The 20,589-nt window shown below is 32.4% G+C and overlaps 1 protein-coding gene across 1 annotated transcript; it reads right to left on the bottom strand.

The window, feature by feature from the left end:
• Window positions 1-1,644: 1,644 nt before the first annotated feature.
• LOC107468868 (unknown seed protein USP) lies at window positions 1,645-4,237 on the bottom strand. The gene is made up of 3 exons (XM_016088248.3): window positions 4,078-4,237; window positions 3,046-3,169; window positions 1,645-2,382 (listed from the first exon to the last, which is right to left on the bottom strand). Exons 1-3 carry the CDS (start codon window positions 4,111-4,113, stop codon window positions 1,721-1,723), a joined length of 822 nt encoding a protein of 273 aa, XP_015943734.1. The 5' UTR covers window positions 4,114-4,237; the 3' UTR covers window positions 1,645-1,720.
• Between the last annotated feature and the right edge of the window lie 16,352 nt (window positions 4,238-20,589).

Below are 20,589 nucleotides of genomic sequence, written 5' to 3'. Positions count from 1 at the left end.
AAGAATCGATGATTACGTGGACTGATTGCAAGAACTTGGTGGAGAAAGAAGCGCACGAGAATTCTAGAATGAGCCTTTGATGATAGGGAATGCAGAAGAAATATGTGGGAAGAGCGAAAGTGAAAAGGGGAAACCCATGCAAAACCGTTTAAAACTGCTGCAGTGGGAGCGCGAAAGGCCTAAGGGCAAAATGGTCTTTGCACACAGGGTTTTCCAACCCATTATGAGCATTTAAAGCTCTGCGCAAAGAACGAGGCGACGGATGATCGTCCCAAACAACGAACGGACACGCACGCAAGGCGCGCGTTCCCCCCACGAGCGACCGACCCGACGACAACGAGCAAAAAGATAACACGCCACCAACAGCCCGTGCAGCTAATTGCCGGCGCGTTGGGGGTACTGTAACGGCCTGGCCCAAGCCACTCACGGGTCGACCCGACCCGAACGGTCGGGCACGTACCTCTCGCTACACGACCCGGACACGGGTCCTTGACAACTCTCCGCTACAGCTGTAAGGAAGCTTCGAGGAAAGTGGGTCTGTCCTTGAAGGGCCCACCTCTGACACGGTATAAATAGGGAAGGACAGGTACGCATACTCTACCTTACCCCCCTTTTTCGCCTGCACACTCAACTGACTTGAGCGTCGGAGTGTCATTGCAGGTGACACCTCCCCTCTCTTTGTCGAAAGTTCGGAATGTCGGTTCCTCGTCTCACCCTCGCGACCCATTCCAAGCCACGCCCCATCTACTCACACAAGGATCATCTCGAACCGTCCGGTACCCGACCTACCGAACAACTATATTATTATCTTAAAGATAATTATAATTCAAAGATAATTATAATTTATTATATTAACAACAAATATTTACAAAAAATAGTCTATTAAACTTTCTTTTAATCGGCAAATTCCCCATTTGGCATAATATAAGGTGACGCGAGGAGATGGCATTCACGTTAGGGAAGCGGCTACATAAGAATAGTACGTGGAGGGTATTTCGTTAGGCTTGTATGACGCAATATTATAATCCTATTCTTTTAAGGTGTTTGCTATGGTGCCTAAAAAGTATTACCTAACTACTAAAACAGGTAAAATAATTAATTTTAAATTTAAAAGTATAAAAGTTAAAAACCTTTAAATATTTTAAAGTTACTATAAAAAGTAATTTAGACAAAAATTAAACACCAAACAAAAAGACACCATAGAATTGACTTTTTTTAAAATCTTAATTTTTAAAAAATTGTTCAAATTGACTTACAATAGAGTTGATTCTTATACTTTCTCTTTTACAATTACCAACAAGACTTGAGCCATCAGATCTGGGGAAAGAATCCAACCATAACAAAGGAATTTTTAACAACCAGGGTCTTGTTAAACTTGGTCCACTATAGAATATTTTTTTTTTCTTGTTGATCAAACTATTAAACCAGGTTTTTATCCATTATGAACATTTAATAAAAGTTAAAAATCAATAAAAAGAGTTGTTTCTGGATGTCGACTAATTAATATGTAGATATGATATTGAAAGTTCATATTAAACAAGTTATAGACATTAAAATTGAGCAGCATATAATCATATATACTGCACAATTCCATTACATCCTAATTATGGGCGCACATGTATTTTAGAGCTTCAACAGTACAAGTAGAGAGTTCAACATTACTTGGGTTTATTATTTAATTATAGTAAAACCCAAAAGGCTTCAAGAAAGGCATAGTTAATTAACTTGCCATATTGGCATTATTGTAGACACTATTGACAGCCATGTTGGGAACCCACATAACTGCCTTGTTTCCAAGGAAGTGGCAAGCAGTCTCTGTTCCAGGCTTGATTTTCAGCATTTCATAAAGAACCTCCGCATTCATGCCGGAAGTGTCGTGGTGGCAAACCGCTAACGCCTGAGTTCTCCTGCCGTCGGCTGCCACCATTGGAACCATGTATGCGGTGGTTCCATGGATTTCGTGACAATAAAAGACGGTGCTTTGAAAATTGAGCCTGTGACACATAACAGCCTTGTCTCCAAGATTGTGCACTCCCTCTATGGTGTAGTCAGTCTGCTTGTCCAAGAAAGAACTTGAAAACGGTTGAATGTTCTTTCCCAACTTGGAAACGGCGAAACCGATCAAAGTTGATAAGGATTTTGCGCAGTACTTGTCCTCGTTCTTGCCGGCTTCTCTTACGCAAGCATCCTCAAAGGTGAAGGACTCTTTTTCGAGGTCTTTAATTACTTTGCCCCATGTATATACTCCGTATGGTTGAGCAAACGGGATTTTGCTGAACTTCATGTTCATCTTTTTCCCAGGAAATAGCTCATGTTCGAAGAAGAACGTTTTTGGGTACTGTGTGTCGTCCACTTTCATCGGAACATCATTTATTTCAGAATCTGCACGCATTATCATACAAAAAACTCTTATTTTAGGATAATTCTACCCTATTAATCATTCATAAAAGAATTGCAGTTATTGCTCTGCAGATGTGTATAGTGTATTGACAGGGGTGTGCATGTGGAGCAGATTAGGTGGAAATTCGTTAGGGAAAAGTCTAGGAACCAATAACTTTTGTATTTTTTGGTCAGTACTTAACCATCAAAATAAAAGTGAGTGATCTCCTACACTATTAAAAATATTATTGATGGCCAATTAATAGTTATAAAACACTAAAATTACTGTCTCCTAGCATTCCTCATTTGTTAGATCTATACCAAGTTCTAAAAACCAGACCTGTGGTATCACCGAATCCATATAATTAAAGGTTTAAGATTTAATTAAAATTTACCTATATTTAAATTAAATATAATAAAATAATAAATTTATGTATAAAATATATAATTTAAAAAAATTAAATTTATTATTTTTAGTTGGTTAACAATTAAAAAATCATACCTGTTTCATCAATTAGTTTATTCTTTTATTTTGAATCCGACTAATTTGACAAACAATTTTTAATTAATCAAATTGGATCAGTCGACTAAGATTGGTTCTCATAACCATAATCCATAACCAACTCTAATATGTGACTGTATAATTGAGGAGTTATATATATGGACCTTGGGCTCCAGGCTTTAAAAGCTCCTTGAGAGTGTTAGGAATTGGAGTGTTTGGCCAAACTGCTTGCCAGTAATCTTCGTCAGGTATCAATTCTCGCCCACGGCTTCCTATTGCAAAAGCAAGCTGCACCGTACCATTTCCTCCAAACATAAGATATCATAATAATTATATTATATAAACATTTCATATAATTATTTTACTTTAAATCAACGAAACTCAAACCATATATATGTGTGCCAGTGGTTTCTTCGGACTACGGTGGCTATAATTATAATGGCTATGATGGTTAAACAACTTAAGTAATATTTAAAAATTATTTTTAAAATTAAAGTTATAATTTTTTACATTTTGATAATTTTTTTATTTTTATCTTTTAAATTAAAAATATTATTTATTTTAATAACACTTTAAATGTTGTTAAAATTATATAGCTACTATGTTGGGACAACTGTGGAAGTTTTGGACTGAAAAAAAATCAAACGAAAAAATATAAAATGAAAAGACACTACATTAAACTTAAAACCTTAAAGTAGTAAATTAATGAATTTTTTATCTTATAAACTCTTCATTCTTTTTTACTTTTTTTGATGTGAGACTAATTTCAACACTTTTCTTACAATATTAACATACTATGATCACCATCATTATTACATGCAAGATAGCATGTGCATATAAACAACGTAACACTCTTAAACTGTATTTTTGGAAAAGCCAATTACTTATATATACGCATACATATATACTCCTTGTTTAAGGAATCAGCCTGCTACAGTTCTTGTTAACTCATCACTGCCTTAATTTTTTACTTGATTTTATTTAATCTTGACTATAATATTGTTAACAGTGAAAGCCAAATTAAATAAATGTTTTGGATGAAGAAAGTTGGTCTAAAGTTGTGGTAAGAGATATAGAAAGTGAAATATAGAGATTTTTCCATAGTGAGGGTAAAATATGAGTGAATGAAGGACTATTGTACTCTTTTTGGCGAATATATAAGCCAAATTAAAAAGCAATAGAATACGAAAACTTACACAGAAAAGCATAGCAACAGCACATCGGAACTCCATTTTTATATATAATATAATAAGCAAGAGAATAGATGTGGGAATGATCGATGATTGCAATGAACTCACTTATTTATAGTGATACCAGTTCATTATTAGAGGTGTACGGTACATATTTGGACACGGTTATGTATAGTCTTGGAATAGTCTTGTTAACTCATCACAGTTATGTAAGGTTTTGTATAGTGTTGGAATTCATAAAGAAAATGGTAATATTTATAATTAACATTTAATGTAAGATAGCAAGTATAATTTTTTTACTTATTACTGTTTTTATTATTTAAAAAGGGTTTAAATTTTTAACAGCTGACAATTAATTTTATTATACCTCTTCAAATACTTAACAAAATGAAAATGTATACAGTTTTGTGTTTATAATTTAAAAATAAATCCTTTTCTTTCTCTTATAATTTTTAATATATACACTTCTTTTAATAGCATATGTATTTTGGTCTAATAAAAAGTTAAGTATGCCTCATGATAATTATCTGCAAACATTTAAATCGTAGGTTAAAGAATTTGATAGGTCAAGTTCAAGACAAAATCCAAAAGTCACCATTAAATGATTTTCACTCCTTATATTAGACTTCATTCTCTCTCTTAAAAATCATTCAAACTCGATGTTTCTCAATTTTAATCTGTAGCTTGTGATCTCCAACGTTTTGCAATTTGTGCCATCTTTCTTGGTTTTCTTTTTTCACAGTTCTAATGATTTCACTCTATTTTTCTTTTGGACCTGATTGTTTGTTCTTGATTTTGTTAAGATTTGCTGTTGCTATTTATTTAATCATTGTAAAACAATCTCTCTTTTTTATATAACAGATAAAATATTAGATTTTTTCTACAGTGTTGATAAGGATATTTAAAGGATCAAACAGCTGAATGGCGATGTATGCAGGTACAAGTGGTTTCAATAGGTAAATTACTCAGTATAAAGTCCCTTCGATTTGATAACATTATCTAGATTTCATCACAATCGGTAATAGTATACACGTTTTTTTTTTCTAAGTTCTATTTTTGCATCATGCTGAATAGACATATATTTTACTATGGTAACTGAAATGTCTATGTGTCCTACAGTAGATATCCTCGATCCCCTTGCTATGAGAAAACCATGACAAATTCAGATCTCGGCACGACTTGATTGGTAAAATAACTTTAATGAAGTCAGTTCTTTCTTTAACAAACTTATGAAATATTAACTTTGTATTTATTATTGCTTACCTAGAAAATGCCTGCTGAATTGCTAAATATTATATATTCGTTGCAGTACTTGTCCACTAAGTTTGCTGCATATCTAAAATCATTTGGGCATGGTTCTGTGTGGAAGATAACTGGTCTACCTTCAAGTGTAGGAAAAAAAAATTTTTCTCTTGAGAAGTAGAGGAAGAAATTCAGAATGAAAATTTGGAGTTGAGTGGAAGGAGTGTTGTAGATTGTACAAGTTAAAGAAGAGGGACAAACTTATCTTGAGGTTAATCTCCATACGGACCAGCACATATAGTTGGAGATCAAGAAATCTTAATTTATACTTAAAAATGGCTATTTATCTATTAATATGTAGAAACAGATATTTTTGTTTATGTTTTCAATTGTATTGAATATGTTCTTATTTTCTTTTTTATGTTTACGGATATTTGGCAATCTATGTTTTAAATTTACCAAATAATAGGTTTTCTTTTGATTCGAATTCCTTTTAAAACTAACCCAAATAATACTAATCCAAAAGGAAAGGGCAAAATTTGGGTTAGTCATTAATGGAATGCTTGCAACCTTGTTAAATATATTTTCATATATATCCATTTTTTATCCATGAAAATGACTGTGTTGTTATGTATCATGAGATTATCTACTAAATTATATGTTTATTATGTTAATTTTTTTATTTTGTTGTTCACTTGATATTTGAAATCAGGTTCAAGAAATTCAAACAACAAAGTATTAAATTTTTGATAAAAAAATTTGATGTTGGTTTTAATGAATATTTTTCAAATTTTTTTTATTCACTTTCTTAATATTAGATTTTTTTACTTAAATAATTTATTTAAGTCTTTTTTTTTCAAGAACTAGAGAAATCATGTCCAATGTAAGAAAAAAAATATACATGGTTGAAAATTTCTCTATACAGCTGAAAAATCCTTCTTTCTTTCTTGTTCTAAAGTCTTCGTATATTCATGACAACACTAATCTACTGGTAATTGAAAACAAACAAAAAGTCAATAATTAATTTCATTCTATATTTTTTAGAGGTTATTTTCCATTACTAAAAATATGGTTTTTGTTTTATTTTTTATACTTTATATTTTTTATTTGTTGTAGTTCCAAATTTTGAATTAATATTGTTATATTTTTAATTGTTATACATAGTATAGAAACTGCTGAATATTTCACTAAATAATCTTAGTGTCCATTGTTAACTAATTTAAAATTTTTTAAATCATTATGTAAATACTTAAAATGATAAATATTGTAATTATTATCGTATTATATATTTATACACAATATATTATATATTTTTAATTATATAATTATTTTTTAATAAAATAATTAAACATATAATATACTATACTTATGTACGTGATAAAAATTTTACAAAATACTAAATATGTTTTTTATATGTAATAATTGAATAGTGAGTGAATTGTATTTGCAACACACGGCAAATACTTTGTTCATTTTTTAGGTAATACTTAGATGAATTAAAAGTGAGGGATAAATTTTGGGTTAGCCACGATGAAGACACGAATTGGCCCATTAAATACAGTTTTTTTAATATTCAAAAACGAATTACAATAATTTATAGTTGGAGCAAATTTTACAAGAAAAATAAGTTACAGTTTAGTAATATTTTATAGTTTCATATTTTTTTTTCATAATTTATATGGTCATCAAATTTATATTGTTTAAAATTTCTATTAATTAATCACTAATTTTATAAATAATAAACATAACACGTGAAAATGAAAAATCAAATTCCCATTTTCAATTGTGGGTGGAACTATTTTTCAGCTATTAAGTTGACTTTGGGATTGCTAATAGAAAGTGGACACTCAACTAGTTCATGGACCATGTTTCTCTTGCACTCTTTATTTATTTATTTATTTATATCTTTTCTTCAATTAAAAAATAAGTAAATACTATATAATATTCTATTAATTTTTTTATGTTGTGTTAATAACTACTTTTGAATTATGTGATTTATAATGTATTATCGTGTTACGTAGTACAATTCATTTAATTTATTTAAACATGAGAGATATTTAAATATTAAATTACTTTTTTAAAAAAGAAAAAACTTACCCAAATAAATACTATACCCTAAAGAGAGAATGAAGCACTTATTTAACTTCAAAAAAAAAAATTCAGACACTTTTATAAGACCAAACTCTTATTTAACCCAATTTTATTTCAGTTTTCCTTTTCTCTTTTGGGTCTTGAAACTTGAGTGCTTTTTTTTTTGGTTCAGGGACACTTGAGTGCTTGATCCAATTCCAATACGAGGTGGTTTAGTTAATCTTTAAGTTGGGTTTGTTTTTGGTTCACAAATCCAACATGGATTAAATTTTGTTAAAGAGGAAAAGAGGGTGTTCTGAAAATGGCCCATATTGCGCTGGAGAACAAAAAACTAAACTTGGCCCAATCCACATGATACCTTCAGTGTCGATGATGGGTTAACAAATACACATTTCTATCATCTGATCCATAACAAAATAATGAAACATGTACCAGAAAACTTTATTCTAAACATTTACTAATTAAAAATATTACAATAACCACGACTGCAAAATACAGGCGTTTAGATGCACTAAATCCCCCCTCCCCTAATTTCTCCATTAGGTATTGCGAGCTTATACTCCCCTCCCAACTTAGGAACCCTAGCAACCCACGGAACGGCGCATCTATCTTCTTCCCTTCACCTTCGCTGGGTCTCGTGCTTCCTGTCAATGCCGGTGAACTGTCTCCTTGACTTTCCTCCAGCCGCTGACCGACTCCCGTCTTCGATGGAGGTTGCGGTCTTGAAGATTAGAGTCGTGGTTGTTGTAGCTCTCCACAATCATTATCATTTCATCCCTAGAAGCACCATCTGTTCCACGGCCACCGTTCGTCTCTACGTCGCGCATCTCTGCTCCAGCATCGCCAGTGTCAGTTTGGTTCCACAGGTCCGGTTCCCCCTCTTCTAACTTCTGGATTTTATTTTTTACAACAATAATTGCTTCGGAGTTTGAATTCTTTTATTTAAAAAAAATTAAGTTATATTAAGGCTAATCATTGTCAGTTTTATTCTAATTCAACTGAATGATTTTTGTTTCTTGTCGGGCTTGCTAATCCATTTAGTTTTATTTTGTGTTTGAATTCTGTACTTTGCTAATTTTCTATTTCTATAATAAGTTAATGTTGTACAGTTGTACTTCATATACTGATAGGATGTTTTTAGTGCAATTTGATTCAGCTGTAATTTGATTCAGCTGCAAGTCAATTTTCATAGTTTTCAGAGAAGTTTTCTAATAGATTTGCCTCACAATTGTCTTAAGCTTCAAGTGCTAAAAGTTTATATATCTGATGTATGGTTTATCCCATCACTTCAACTTTTTCTCTGTTTTCAATTTTTTTGCATCCTTTGACTTGACTTGTTCCTTGTTTTCAGTTTATGGATGATTGGTCCGGGTCTTACCTAAACTCCGATAAATGCAGTGGTTGGACACATTCCCTTTGCAATCTTAAGTGCATCGTATTGCATTTGAACACTGTTGAGCATCCAGGATATGTAAACACTCTAGAGTTGCATGAATCGACTGCATATAATTTACAAAGAGCGCTTGTGTTGAAATAAATGAGAATTCATGCCAAATATAGTCTAGATTCAAAATGTGAAATTTAGCAAGTACTATTTGAAATACAAAGGGACTCTAGCATGTGCCGACTTGAGGTAAACTAACTGATCAGCATTCACCTGTGGTAAAGACTTTGTTGTTGTAAGGTCTTGGCTCTCTGCTGAACTATATGCTTCTTTTGGATCAATGGTTACATGAATTATCAGTAATGAGATAACGATGAATCTTTGCAATTAATCTGTGTTGTTTTTCACATAAATGCCAGAGTAACCACATGGGTGGTTTATCCTCATCGATATTGTGATATGGTGATGTCATATGTGGTTGTTTATATGCTATAAATTGCTTTCAGCCTTTGCCAATGCCTAATGGATTTTCTTGAATAGGATGCATGTTTCTATGATCTATCGTATTGGATTTATGTGTTGATTTTTGCATTTAGTTATATTATCCTTTTTTTTTTCAATAAATGCTGGGTTTTTTTTCTAGTTTAAAATGGTATTTCAATTATGTGTTCGTTAATTTTGTGCTAAAGGATTTTTTTTCTATTACTACTCCTGCTGGAAAGTACTTTTCTAACCTCTTCTCTGTTTTACTAATTTGACATGCCTGGAAAGATTTACAAATTAGTGGGTTAGTTGAAAACTTGAAATCTGAGGCTTGAAAGTTGAAACCTCCTATATTCATTTTTTCTTATGTAGGCAACAATTTATTAGCTAAATTATTCTGTTTTGAACTTACAATTACAACAGATATGATTATGATGATGATAATTCTATTATATAGTTGATTGATTATTATTGTTTTGTGTGTGAATTATGGAAGAAGTTGTTCGATATGTTTATACAGACAAGTATTTCTATTGCTCTGGAAAGTTATAGAGGATTGAAAAGTCAGTTGCTTTTTATCAGGTTTTGGATCAATTGAGTAGTTGGAATAGTATTTGGTATAAATAATTTTTTTATTATATTATTTTTTGTAAATCTGTGTGATACAGTGAAAACCACTCACTGTGGGGGTTTCTATATATGACAATATCATGGTTCTTCTATTACATTGTGTGATGCAGTTTTTTTTTTAAATTCCTAATTATTATACCATTATTATAACTATATATTTTTCTTAGACTAAATTATAATTTTAGTTCTCATAAAATTCAATTTATTTACAAAATTATTTTTGGAAAAAAATGGATATTTTAAGTTTTCAAATGTCATCTTAATTTGATAGGGTTTTAGAAATTTTGTTTTGTATATGAAAATAATTCATATATTTAATTTTTTTTTTGTTGTGGGTTAATTAGAAATTTTATTCTAGAGTACATATATACAATTATTATCTAGATATAGTTTATCTTTTTTTTATGGTATACAAGTTATCCATTCGGGAGATATAAAAAAAAGGGAAAAATCACTTTAAAAGATTGTTAGGAAGATTTAATTATTAAAAAGGATTTTTAATATTAAAATTATTAACAATAATTAATTTTTATTTTAACATGTATCATATTTAAGAAGACAATTTTTTTATAAAAAAATAAATATATTCTTCATTATTTTTTTAGTTATTTTTCCTAATCCGTATGTTAATCTTTTTTATATTGCTAAAATATTCCTTGATTACTTAATTATTTATTTCTTTGTCTTCTGTGGTTTTCCATCATTTTTTTCTCTGATTATCAGTAGAAAATAAAAAAAATTATGAAAGTTGCTTAAACTTCGGGAGAAATAAAATTTATTCATATAAAAAATTCTGAAATAAATAAAAAAATATTATGATATATTTTTTTCAATATTTAGTTCTTTTTAACTATCATAAATATTAACAAAAATTTAGTCCTTAATAATTGTGTGATTATTTGTCTTCTTGAATAATTAATTTGTCATAACCACTATTTAGTGTAATTTATTTTAAAAAAAAGTATCCAGATAATTTTAATTATTATCTTCTATCTTCTACTATCTTCTATTAGTGTTTTTCCTGTTTTAAAATCACCAACAAAACCTAAAAAAACCAAAGGTCCCTCCCTTCTCTCTTCCCCACACGCAATAAAAAAAAAGAAAACCTCAGAAGAAGTAACTGAGTGACCGTCTGTCATCTCTCTTTGGTGTCTCACGTCACTCAACCCAGAAACTCCACCACCCAACATTACCAGGGTTAAACCTCATATCCTCCTACAAATTCCAGAATTCTCGTCCTCTGCGGTGTCTCCCGGCGCCTTCAATTCCTACGAACGAGATATCTCTGGCAGTTTCTCAGCGGATAGTGCTCTTGCTTGGGCTCTTGAGAGATCCATAATACATAACTCGTCCAATGAGCAAGAGACGTGATGATAAGGTAAATTTTCTGACACCAGAAGAAGACTTTAAATTTTTGTCCTAACCGTTGCATTCTCAACACATTCTTCTGTTCACTCTTTTTTCCTTTGCTTTTCTTCTCAGTTTTTGGTGGTTTGTGTTTCGGTAATTTTATCAACTACAATTTTGGATTCTGAAAATATCGACTGAATACGTTTATGTGAATGTGCTGAGTTCAAGTATCCTTTATGATTATTTTCTTTCTAAAAGTAACATTTGTGTTTGTCTGACATGTTGCTGGATATTAATATGAACCAATATAAGATATTGTCATATATTTGGACATGCATGTATCATTCAAAGAAACCTTGGTTCTCAATTTAAAAGGAAAAAAAATATTTGATTTCTACAACAAAGCATGTTTCATATTTGGTTGAGTGCAACATCTCACTCTTATTAACTTATTCTTTTCTTTTTTTAATGCTTTTTGTTACCAGGTTTTGAAATGTGGATAAGAGCTAATTTTGCTGATCATTCTGATTATTAAGCCAGATTTAAGGTAACATGCTAAAATATAACATAATAACATGATAGAAGTTCAAATGATAATAACAGAAAAAAATTTTTATTTAATTTTTTTCGGTTAACTAATTCTGTTTAATTCACGTTATATTGGCCGTGTCAAATTCACTAATTTCGTATTACTATGTTGTATCCAATAAAAAAATATTGAACAAAAAATTCAAATAATACATTTTTAATGCTATAAAAAAAATCATCCTAAAGATAACAGTAAGTTACTAATTTGCAACTATTAGGCATCTTATTAGTCAAAAATTTTTTAACTAAAAATTGTGCAATATCTTAATATTTATCCTTGGTTACTCTTTTTGTTCCTATGCATCTTTTTTTTTTCTGTTCTCCTGATTTTCTCCAATCTGTAGGATTATATATTTTCATGCAATACTCCTTTTCTTTCTTTTTTTGTCTGTCTTTTTCAGATAGCTAAAATAGGTTTTTTGGGCATTATTTTTCTACGATGAGTCTCGTTGCACGTAGAAGTGATCGCACAAGGTTGAGATTATATTGTTTTCCTTTTCTATTAAGGATTTCTTGTTATGTATGCTGTAAACATACTGAGTTGGGTTAATTTAGGCGTTTCTTTGGCACAAGAGAGCATTGACAAAATGATAAGAAAGAAACAATTATGTTTCGTGCATATATAGGACGGGTATATATTTAGATTAATATCTCATTTTTCTTTTTTTTTTTAATCTTGGGCCATGTGATCAATACATAAATCATATATAACTGAATTAGTAAAATTAATGGTAAAAAATTAAATGTATATGATAAGTCTCTTTTTGTTTTTAGGATGATGTTTTGCTTCCAATGATAGTAGTTGCTAGATATGGGGTCGAGCTGAAACATGAAATTGTCCTGATTGATCTTTGTGACAACTGTATCAAGCTTAAATTAAAAACCCGGAAAAACAAAATTTGGATACCTTCCGATGAGATATACAAGTTATTTGCTTTCTATAAGTTCAAGAGTGTGGTGAAGATTGGTCTAATGCATGTCATAAGTGTCATATATTTTGTGGCTCCTGTGGATAGGCGAAATAAATCAATTTATATGGATTTTTATGCTTTTCACTATGTTAAAGATATTATTGATATATCTTTACTAAAAGTAATTCAAGATCAGTTGGGATTGAATTACTTTGATGGACTGAATGATGTTTCATATGGTATAGAAGATAATGAGATGCATGATCATATAAAAAGGTTAGTTTATAATTCATTGTGTAATATAATGTTATTATTCTCTTCTATTATCTATTTGTTTTTTCATTGTTCTTTATTTTATTTTTTTTATTACACTTGAAGTTCTGGTGTGTAAAAGATTCTGAAGAACACTTCCAATAGAACTACTGTCAAGAAAAGGTCAATAACAAAAAAAAAGAGGGTGTGTTAATTTTTTTTGGTTTAATATTAGATTGTTCTTACATCTTTCACTGTTATAATTTTTAGTTTCCTTATATTTTTCCTATCAATTAAAATTGAAATATATAGATGTGTTGCTGAACATCACAGCAAGAAGTTGACTGAGTATGATATGAAGGCTGATCGATTTGTAAGTTTCTGTAATTATTGTTTCATACTTATTGTTGAATTTATTTTTTATGAGGTATTTCTAACTTTTTTTTAAACAGTATAATCCCTGTGAGTTTGCTAGATTACTACTTACGAGTGGAGGATTGGAAGATTGAAAATTTACTGTTAAGGACTCAAAGATTGCTAAAATCTTTGCAATGCATGTCTTGAAAAGTAAGGGCAGGAATGGAGAGTACAAAATCGGACCTAAATGAAAAAATTTTGTCAAGATGCATAAACTTAGGCCTGGATATTTATGTATATTTAGTAGTGTTTCGAACGAAGATCATTTGATTCAGGTTTCTGTGGTTAGAAAGTAATTATTCAGCTGCTTTGAGACTTTCTTTTATTAATTTTAGGATATGTATTCTATTTTGGATCCTGAATTTTTTATTATCTAAAATTCAAAATATGTATGGAATGTGAATTTCTTGATTAACTTAAGTACTTTTTGATATGAGATATAAACAATCAAATTAATATGATATTTGGTTATCTCACTCTCCCAGTTAATTTTATACTTCTTGCAATTAGATATTTTTTTTATATCATTATTACGAATGTGTTAGATCCTTATTAGTATTGATTATTAACTTTTCTAACTATTTAATTCTGGTATGATCATTAACTTTTTTATAAACTAATTTTATTTAGCTTGATCATTTATTCTATTTTTTTTTAGAATATTGTCACCTTTAAATATGATTATATTTGATTGATTAGATATCTAATTCATAGAAGAAATTATTTAATTAATATTTTTTTTCTTTAAATATGATTATATTTTTCTTTTGATTTTGAGTCTTTTAATACTGTTTTAACTTATATATGACTTTGATTTGAGAAAATAATTATTGAATAGTTTATTTTTTATGTGTGTTCGTACAATTATAATCCTATGCAGTTTGCACGGGTCCTCCTGCTAGTAATATATAAAGACTAGTTGACGGCTCAACACTAAATAGTAAATAGTCTACTAATATAATCTTCCTTTTGTGATGCTGAAAGAAAGTCTACTAATGTAATCTAAACGTGTCGATTAGACAATAAAGATACCGATGTAAAGATAAATAAAAGAATTGACCAGTAACCATCGGAGCAACTGAAGACAAACTAAGCAAGTAAACAAGCCAAGAAGGGTATGCGTGAAGTTCTGGTTTAATATTTATTTTCAATGTTGAAAACTTATGGGTCGTTTACACATATAATTTATGGTGAATTTTACCGAATTCCTTTTAAAATTACATGAAAATTATCTTTTATGATGTGTCACATTTTAATTAGTTATTATCTTAATTATAGTTGGGTTATTTTGTAATTTATTATTTGAGATAGGTAATTATATAATTTCTTAAAATATTAAAATTCTACTCCATACGCAGCGCTGATTTAGTTGCGATCTACTGCCTCTCACGCAATCTTTTTCTACAGTACATCATTCATTAACGAGTCGTTGAATTCCCATGACTTGTAACTTTCCCGTTCTTCCCATTATAGCCAGCGCCAGACTTCATTGCTATCTCCTGTCCTCTCACTCAATCTCTTTATTTTTTTGCGGTGGATCACTCCTTATTAAATTTTTTTCATTAAAAATAATATATGGAATATATATTCATATGTAAAATATAATATAATAAAATAAATCTATTCAGAGTACTTAAAAGTATAATTAAAATCAAGAATATACAATATAATAATAAAATTTGTACTCTAAACAAGTAAACATATCTTTTATCATACATAAATTATTTAAAAGGGTAAAGTACTAAATTGGTCCCCTAGGTTTGGGCGTAATTCTGTTTTGGTTCTTAAGGTTTAAAGTGTTTTATTTAAATCCAAAAAAGTTTCATTTAGCATTAATTTAAAATAATTAACAAAATATCATACATAACAATAGTTCAAGAACAAAATCGATAATAAGAATAAGTACAAGCTCTAGAGGCACAAAATCAACCATTGATGTATCAATACATTTATTTATCATTTTCTTTAGTTTTATAGAAAATATTTTATTTATATTATAAAAAATAATAAATAAATGTATTGATGTATCAATGGTTGATTTTATGCCTCTGGAACTTGTACTTGTTCTCCAGATTATCGATTTTGTTCTTGTACTGTTGTTATGTAGGATATTTTGCTAATTATTTAATTTTGACCTCACTGTGGGACTAAAGTGATGCTAAATGAAACTTTTTTGGATTCAAATAGAACACTTTAAACCTTAAGGACCAAAATAGAATTACGCCCAAACCTAGGGACCAATTTAGTACTTTACCCTATTTAAAAAAAATATAAATTGTTAAAATTAATAACACAAATTTAAAATGATAAAATTCAACTTTTTTATAAGTATTTTTTATAGTATTTTTATTCTTTTAATTTTTAATTTATTAATATTTTATTATTTAATTAATGATTAAACAAATTATTTTATGAAAAATAATTTTTTGTATTATCTTAAAAAAATCAATATAACAGTTTAAAAAATAACGTAAAAATAATATTTTAAATAAAAAATTATTTAATATTAAAATTTTTAAATACAAATATAAATTGTATAAATATTTAAGAGATAAATATGAAATACATGGCTAAAATAAATAAAATGGATAAAATGGGAGTACTAATGAGAAATAAAGAATTATTTTTGTCGGTTTTATTTATTTTAGACATGTATTTCATATTTATATATGAATAAGGGTAATGATGATATTGATGAATTGTGACTAAATGATCCACATGGCATATGCATTATATTATCTGAGACACGAGTTTCTCTTAGTAGATGTAGTGGGATAAAAAAATATATTTACTTGGTTAGAATACAAATTTTATTATTATATTTATATGTTCATGATTTTAATTATACTTTTAAGTATTTTGAATAGATTTATTTTATTATATTATATTTTACATATGAATATATATTCCATCATGTATTAAATAAAGATATATTTTTTAATGAAAAAAATTTAATAATCTAACTAACCATTAATGATGTTGATGTTGGTAAGGAGTGATTCATGCCCAAAAAAAAAGGGATTGAGTGAGAGGACAAGAGATAGAAATGAAGTCGGCGCTTGCTATACTGGGAAGAACGGGGAAGTTACGAGCCATGGGAATTCAACGACCCGTTAAGAAATGATGCACTGTAGAAAGAGATTGCATGAAAACATGCTTCAATTAATGGGGTAGAATTTTAATATGTTAAGAAATTATATAATTACCCATCTCAAATAATAAATTATAAAATAATCCAACTATAGTTAAAATAATGACCAATTAAAATGTGACACATCATAAAAGATAATTTATATGTTATTTTAGAAGGGTCGGATAGAATTCACCATAATTTATTTGGGAATGAAAATCTTTAAATTGCTACAGGATATATGATTTTAGCACTCATAGTGAAACCTATCTCTTAGCCATGTTTTAGTGTATGTGGAAAAGACCCAACAACTAATACCTTAAAGCATAGCACAATTGATTTAATAGGAACTTAGGAAGCATATACAATTCACTAAAACTATATATGGAGCCAGCAGCAACTTACTAGGAGGCTGCCTAATAACCATGTAAGTCGACTTTTTATTGATTCAAATATTAAAAAAATAATTCCAAAAATACACAAATGCGCAGGTTTAACTCGCAAAAGTTACCTGTAAAATGGATTTCTTCATTATTTTATAGATATTACCTGCGAAATGGGTATGTACTCGTGTGGGCCGTATTACGAAGTGGCCAACTCAGGCATGGTTGCAGCAAAATTGGGTCTCCAATTTGTGAATGACACGGACGAAATGATAGTAGTTTCATATTCCAAAGTCATCTCACATGCGAAGTGATTGAGGCAAAGAAACTAATAAGTAATAATGTTTTGAAAAACTTTCACATGTACCAATTATTTTTTTGGTATAGGCATATAGTAAGTATGGTCTGATTAGCAGTCAACTCTTTGTCATATAGTCATGAATAGAAAGTCTAAAATGTCCTTAGTTATATAGCTTTGTGTTTCATGGTTGAAGCTAATAAGAAGGTGTAGAAGGAAGATTTTTTTTATATCTATATATTTTTGTTGTCAAGAATAGTGAGTGACAAGTGTCTAAAAATAGAAGAGTTGAGGATAATGTCTTATTATATTCAGGTAAATTTCAGTATGCTTTGTCCCATAAAGCACGTGAAGGAATTATTGATTAAATATGGCAAATGTGATTATGATGATGGACCTCACTTTAAATAGTTTTTGTAAAATTCTATCAATTGTGGGTCATGTCATATTTATAAAATAGTTATATTTTTATTTTCCATTAAAATACGTACTAAATATTTATATACTTTAGACCTATTTTAGTTAAATTCATATACGAAACATAAAAAAAATGAAAATTCTCCAATTTAATTTTGTTCGTTAGGACGACTTCTGGACGGGTCGGGTGACTCGTTGGAGGAGAAGATGCTTCAATCGGGGTTGTACTGGGTTCGGGAGTACCGGGCAGACGAGCTCTTGTTGTGGGAGGAAAAGGGGGATACCACCTGCAAAGACACTCCGACGCTCTAGTCAGCTAATGTGCAGGCGGGAAAGGGTTAGGTGAAAAAGTGTGACGTACCTTGGGGGAAGGGCTGTCCTTCCCCTTATATATTGTGTCAGGCGTGGGCCCTGTGAGGGCAGGCCCACTTTCTCCAAGGCGTTTCCTCACAGCTGCGGATGAGCTGTGCATGACGCGTGTCAGAGTCGGTTTGGGAGCGCTTCGCCCGACCGTCTGGGTCGGGTAGCGCTCGGGTCGGGTCGACCCGCAGGAGTTTGGGCCAGGCCGTAACAGTGCCCCCACGCGCCGACAATCGACCGTATAGGCCGTTGGCGGCGAGTTCTTTCTATCTCTGTTGTCGCGAGGTCGATCATTCGTGTGGGAGACGCGCTACCCGTATGCGTGCCCGTTCGCGATTCGGGGCGTTCTTTTGTCGCCTCGTTTCTCGCGAGGGGGATTAAATGCCCATTAAGGATTGAAAAAACCCATATGTGTAAAGACTGTTCTGCCCCCAGGCCTTTCGCGCTTCCTCTAAGGCAGTTTTAAACAGTTTTACGTTTTGCTCTTCTTCTACTTGCTTTTCTGATCATATTGCCTCTTCCTTCTTCCTGCGCTCCCATCGTCTAGAAGTTCTTTTCATCGCTCCAGCGCGCTTCGTTCTTGTCCGAATTTTCTCGATCATCCAGGTAACCACTTTTTTCCTTCTGCCTCAATGGTTGTTTGCATGTTCGTTATAAGCATTTTTCCTGTGCTTGCTCTTTCTTGTTGTTCATGGACGCATTTTCATAGACGCACTTTCTTTTTATCGATTATGGTGTGCCACGGGGGGTTTGTAATATTGTTCTGGTCTTGGTTTTGTTTGGTCCCCCTTGTAGTTATGGCATGTGGGGTTTCTTTGGGTTTTTCCTGGCTTCCGACCTCACGGACTAACTGCGCGGTGCCCCCACTGTAGGTATGCCTCGTGTCGTTAGCCGAGCTTCTAGCTCCGCCGCGGGTTATGACCCGTATGCGTGGGTAGTTTCCGACCTCAGGAACTCTCCCAATCAGATGGCTGAGGAGGAGCTCACGGAATTTCGCCAGGGTGAGTATCTTTGTGGGGGTACCGACGAGGAGGCTAACTATGACGTTTATGTCCCCGCCCCTCACGAGCGGCTATATGAGAATAATTTTAATGCCCCCCGGGTTGCCGATTGGATCTGGTTTTACAAGGCCATGTTCACCCAGGTTGGGGTTCGCATCCCCTTTTCCCCCTTTCAGATGAGCCTCCTTAATCGAATTTCGGTGGCACCATCTCAATTACATCCAAACAGCTGGGCTTCCATCCGCTGCTTCGAGATGGTATGCGAGTACTTAGAGCTGCCGGTCTCTATCGACGTCTTCCTCTTTTTCTTTAATCTAACGAACCCTTCGAAGGAGGGGAAACACAAGAAAGGGTTCATGTCCTTTCGGTCTGCCCAAGGCCGGAGGATCTTCGGTTTGTTCGAGGACTCCTACCATGGGTTCAAGGACAAGTATTTTAAGGTCCGCCCAGTTAAGGGTCGTCACCCTTTTTGGTTGTCTTTAGAAAAGGAGCGCCTCATCCCGACATATTGGAGCTTCGGGGCGGGGTCTAATCCTTTTATCAAGGTCACTTATAAAGGGATGTCGGCTGTGGATCGGCGGATAGCCGACATATTGTGGGCGGTTCTCGGGAAAAACAATGTGAATCCTCATCTCCTGATGGGTAATTGGGAGGCCGCCCGAGATTATATTCGTGAGTTTCTCTTGTCGTGTAGTCGTTTGCTTGAATGTTTCACCATTGCTTCCACTAACTTTGTTCATTTTTCAATTTGTTGTAGTGGGACTTTCTGCCGAAGTGACCGGCATGGATAACCTGTATCAAACCTTCCTTCAGGAGGACGAGGGTGAGGAGACCGGAGGACAGCAGGCGACGGTTCCTCCAGAAATGCCTCCTTCCGATGTCGACGCGACCACGAAAGCTGCCACCCCGACTTCCGCACCCCCAATTCCCCCAGAAGTTCCTATTCCTGGGCACTCGTCTTCCTCACGTTGGGAGGAGGAGGAAGAGTTGTCCGTCATCCCTACTCCCAAGAGACAGAGGTCGCAGTCTAGTCCTGAGGGGGTTCTGACTGTCATGGAAAGGAGTTTTGACGCCGGGACGTTCATAGATGCCCAGCTGCTTCCGGGCACAGAGGATCATTTCCATGGCACCGACCTCTCGGGGCAGGCTCGGTGGATGTACCGCACCCTCCTTCGTGGCGCGGCCATAGCCCGAAAGGCTGATGGTGCACGAAATTGCAATCACACTTTTGCAACTCCGCACAACTAACCAGCAAGTGCACTGGGTCGTCCAAGTAATACCTTGCGTGAGCAAGGGTCGATCCCACGGAGATTGTCGGCTTGAAGCAAGCTATGGTTATCTTGTAAATCTTAGTCAGGATATCAGAAATTATCAGGATTGGTTGTGAAAAGTAAAAGAACATGAAATGGTTACTTGTTTTGCAGTAATGGGGAATAGGTTGAGGTTTTGGAGATGCTCCATCTTCTGAATCTCTGCTTTCCTACTGTCTTCTTCTTCAAACACGCAAGGCTCCTTCCATGGCAAGCTGTATGTAGGGTTTCACCGTTGTCAATGGCTACCTCCCATCCTCTCAGTGAAAAT

Source organism: Arachis duranensis, chromosome 10 (genome assembly GCF_000817695.3).
Source record: "Arachis duranensis cultivar V14167 chromosome 10, aradu.V14167.gnm2.J7QH, whole genome shotgun sequence".
Lineage (NCBI taxonomy): Eukaryota > Viridiplantae > Streptophyta > Magnoliopsida > Fabales > Fabaceae > Arachis > Arachis duranensis.
This window is presented reverse-complemented; position numbering and strand designations above follow the sequence as displayed.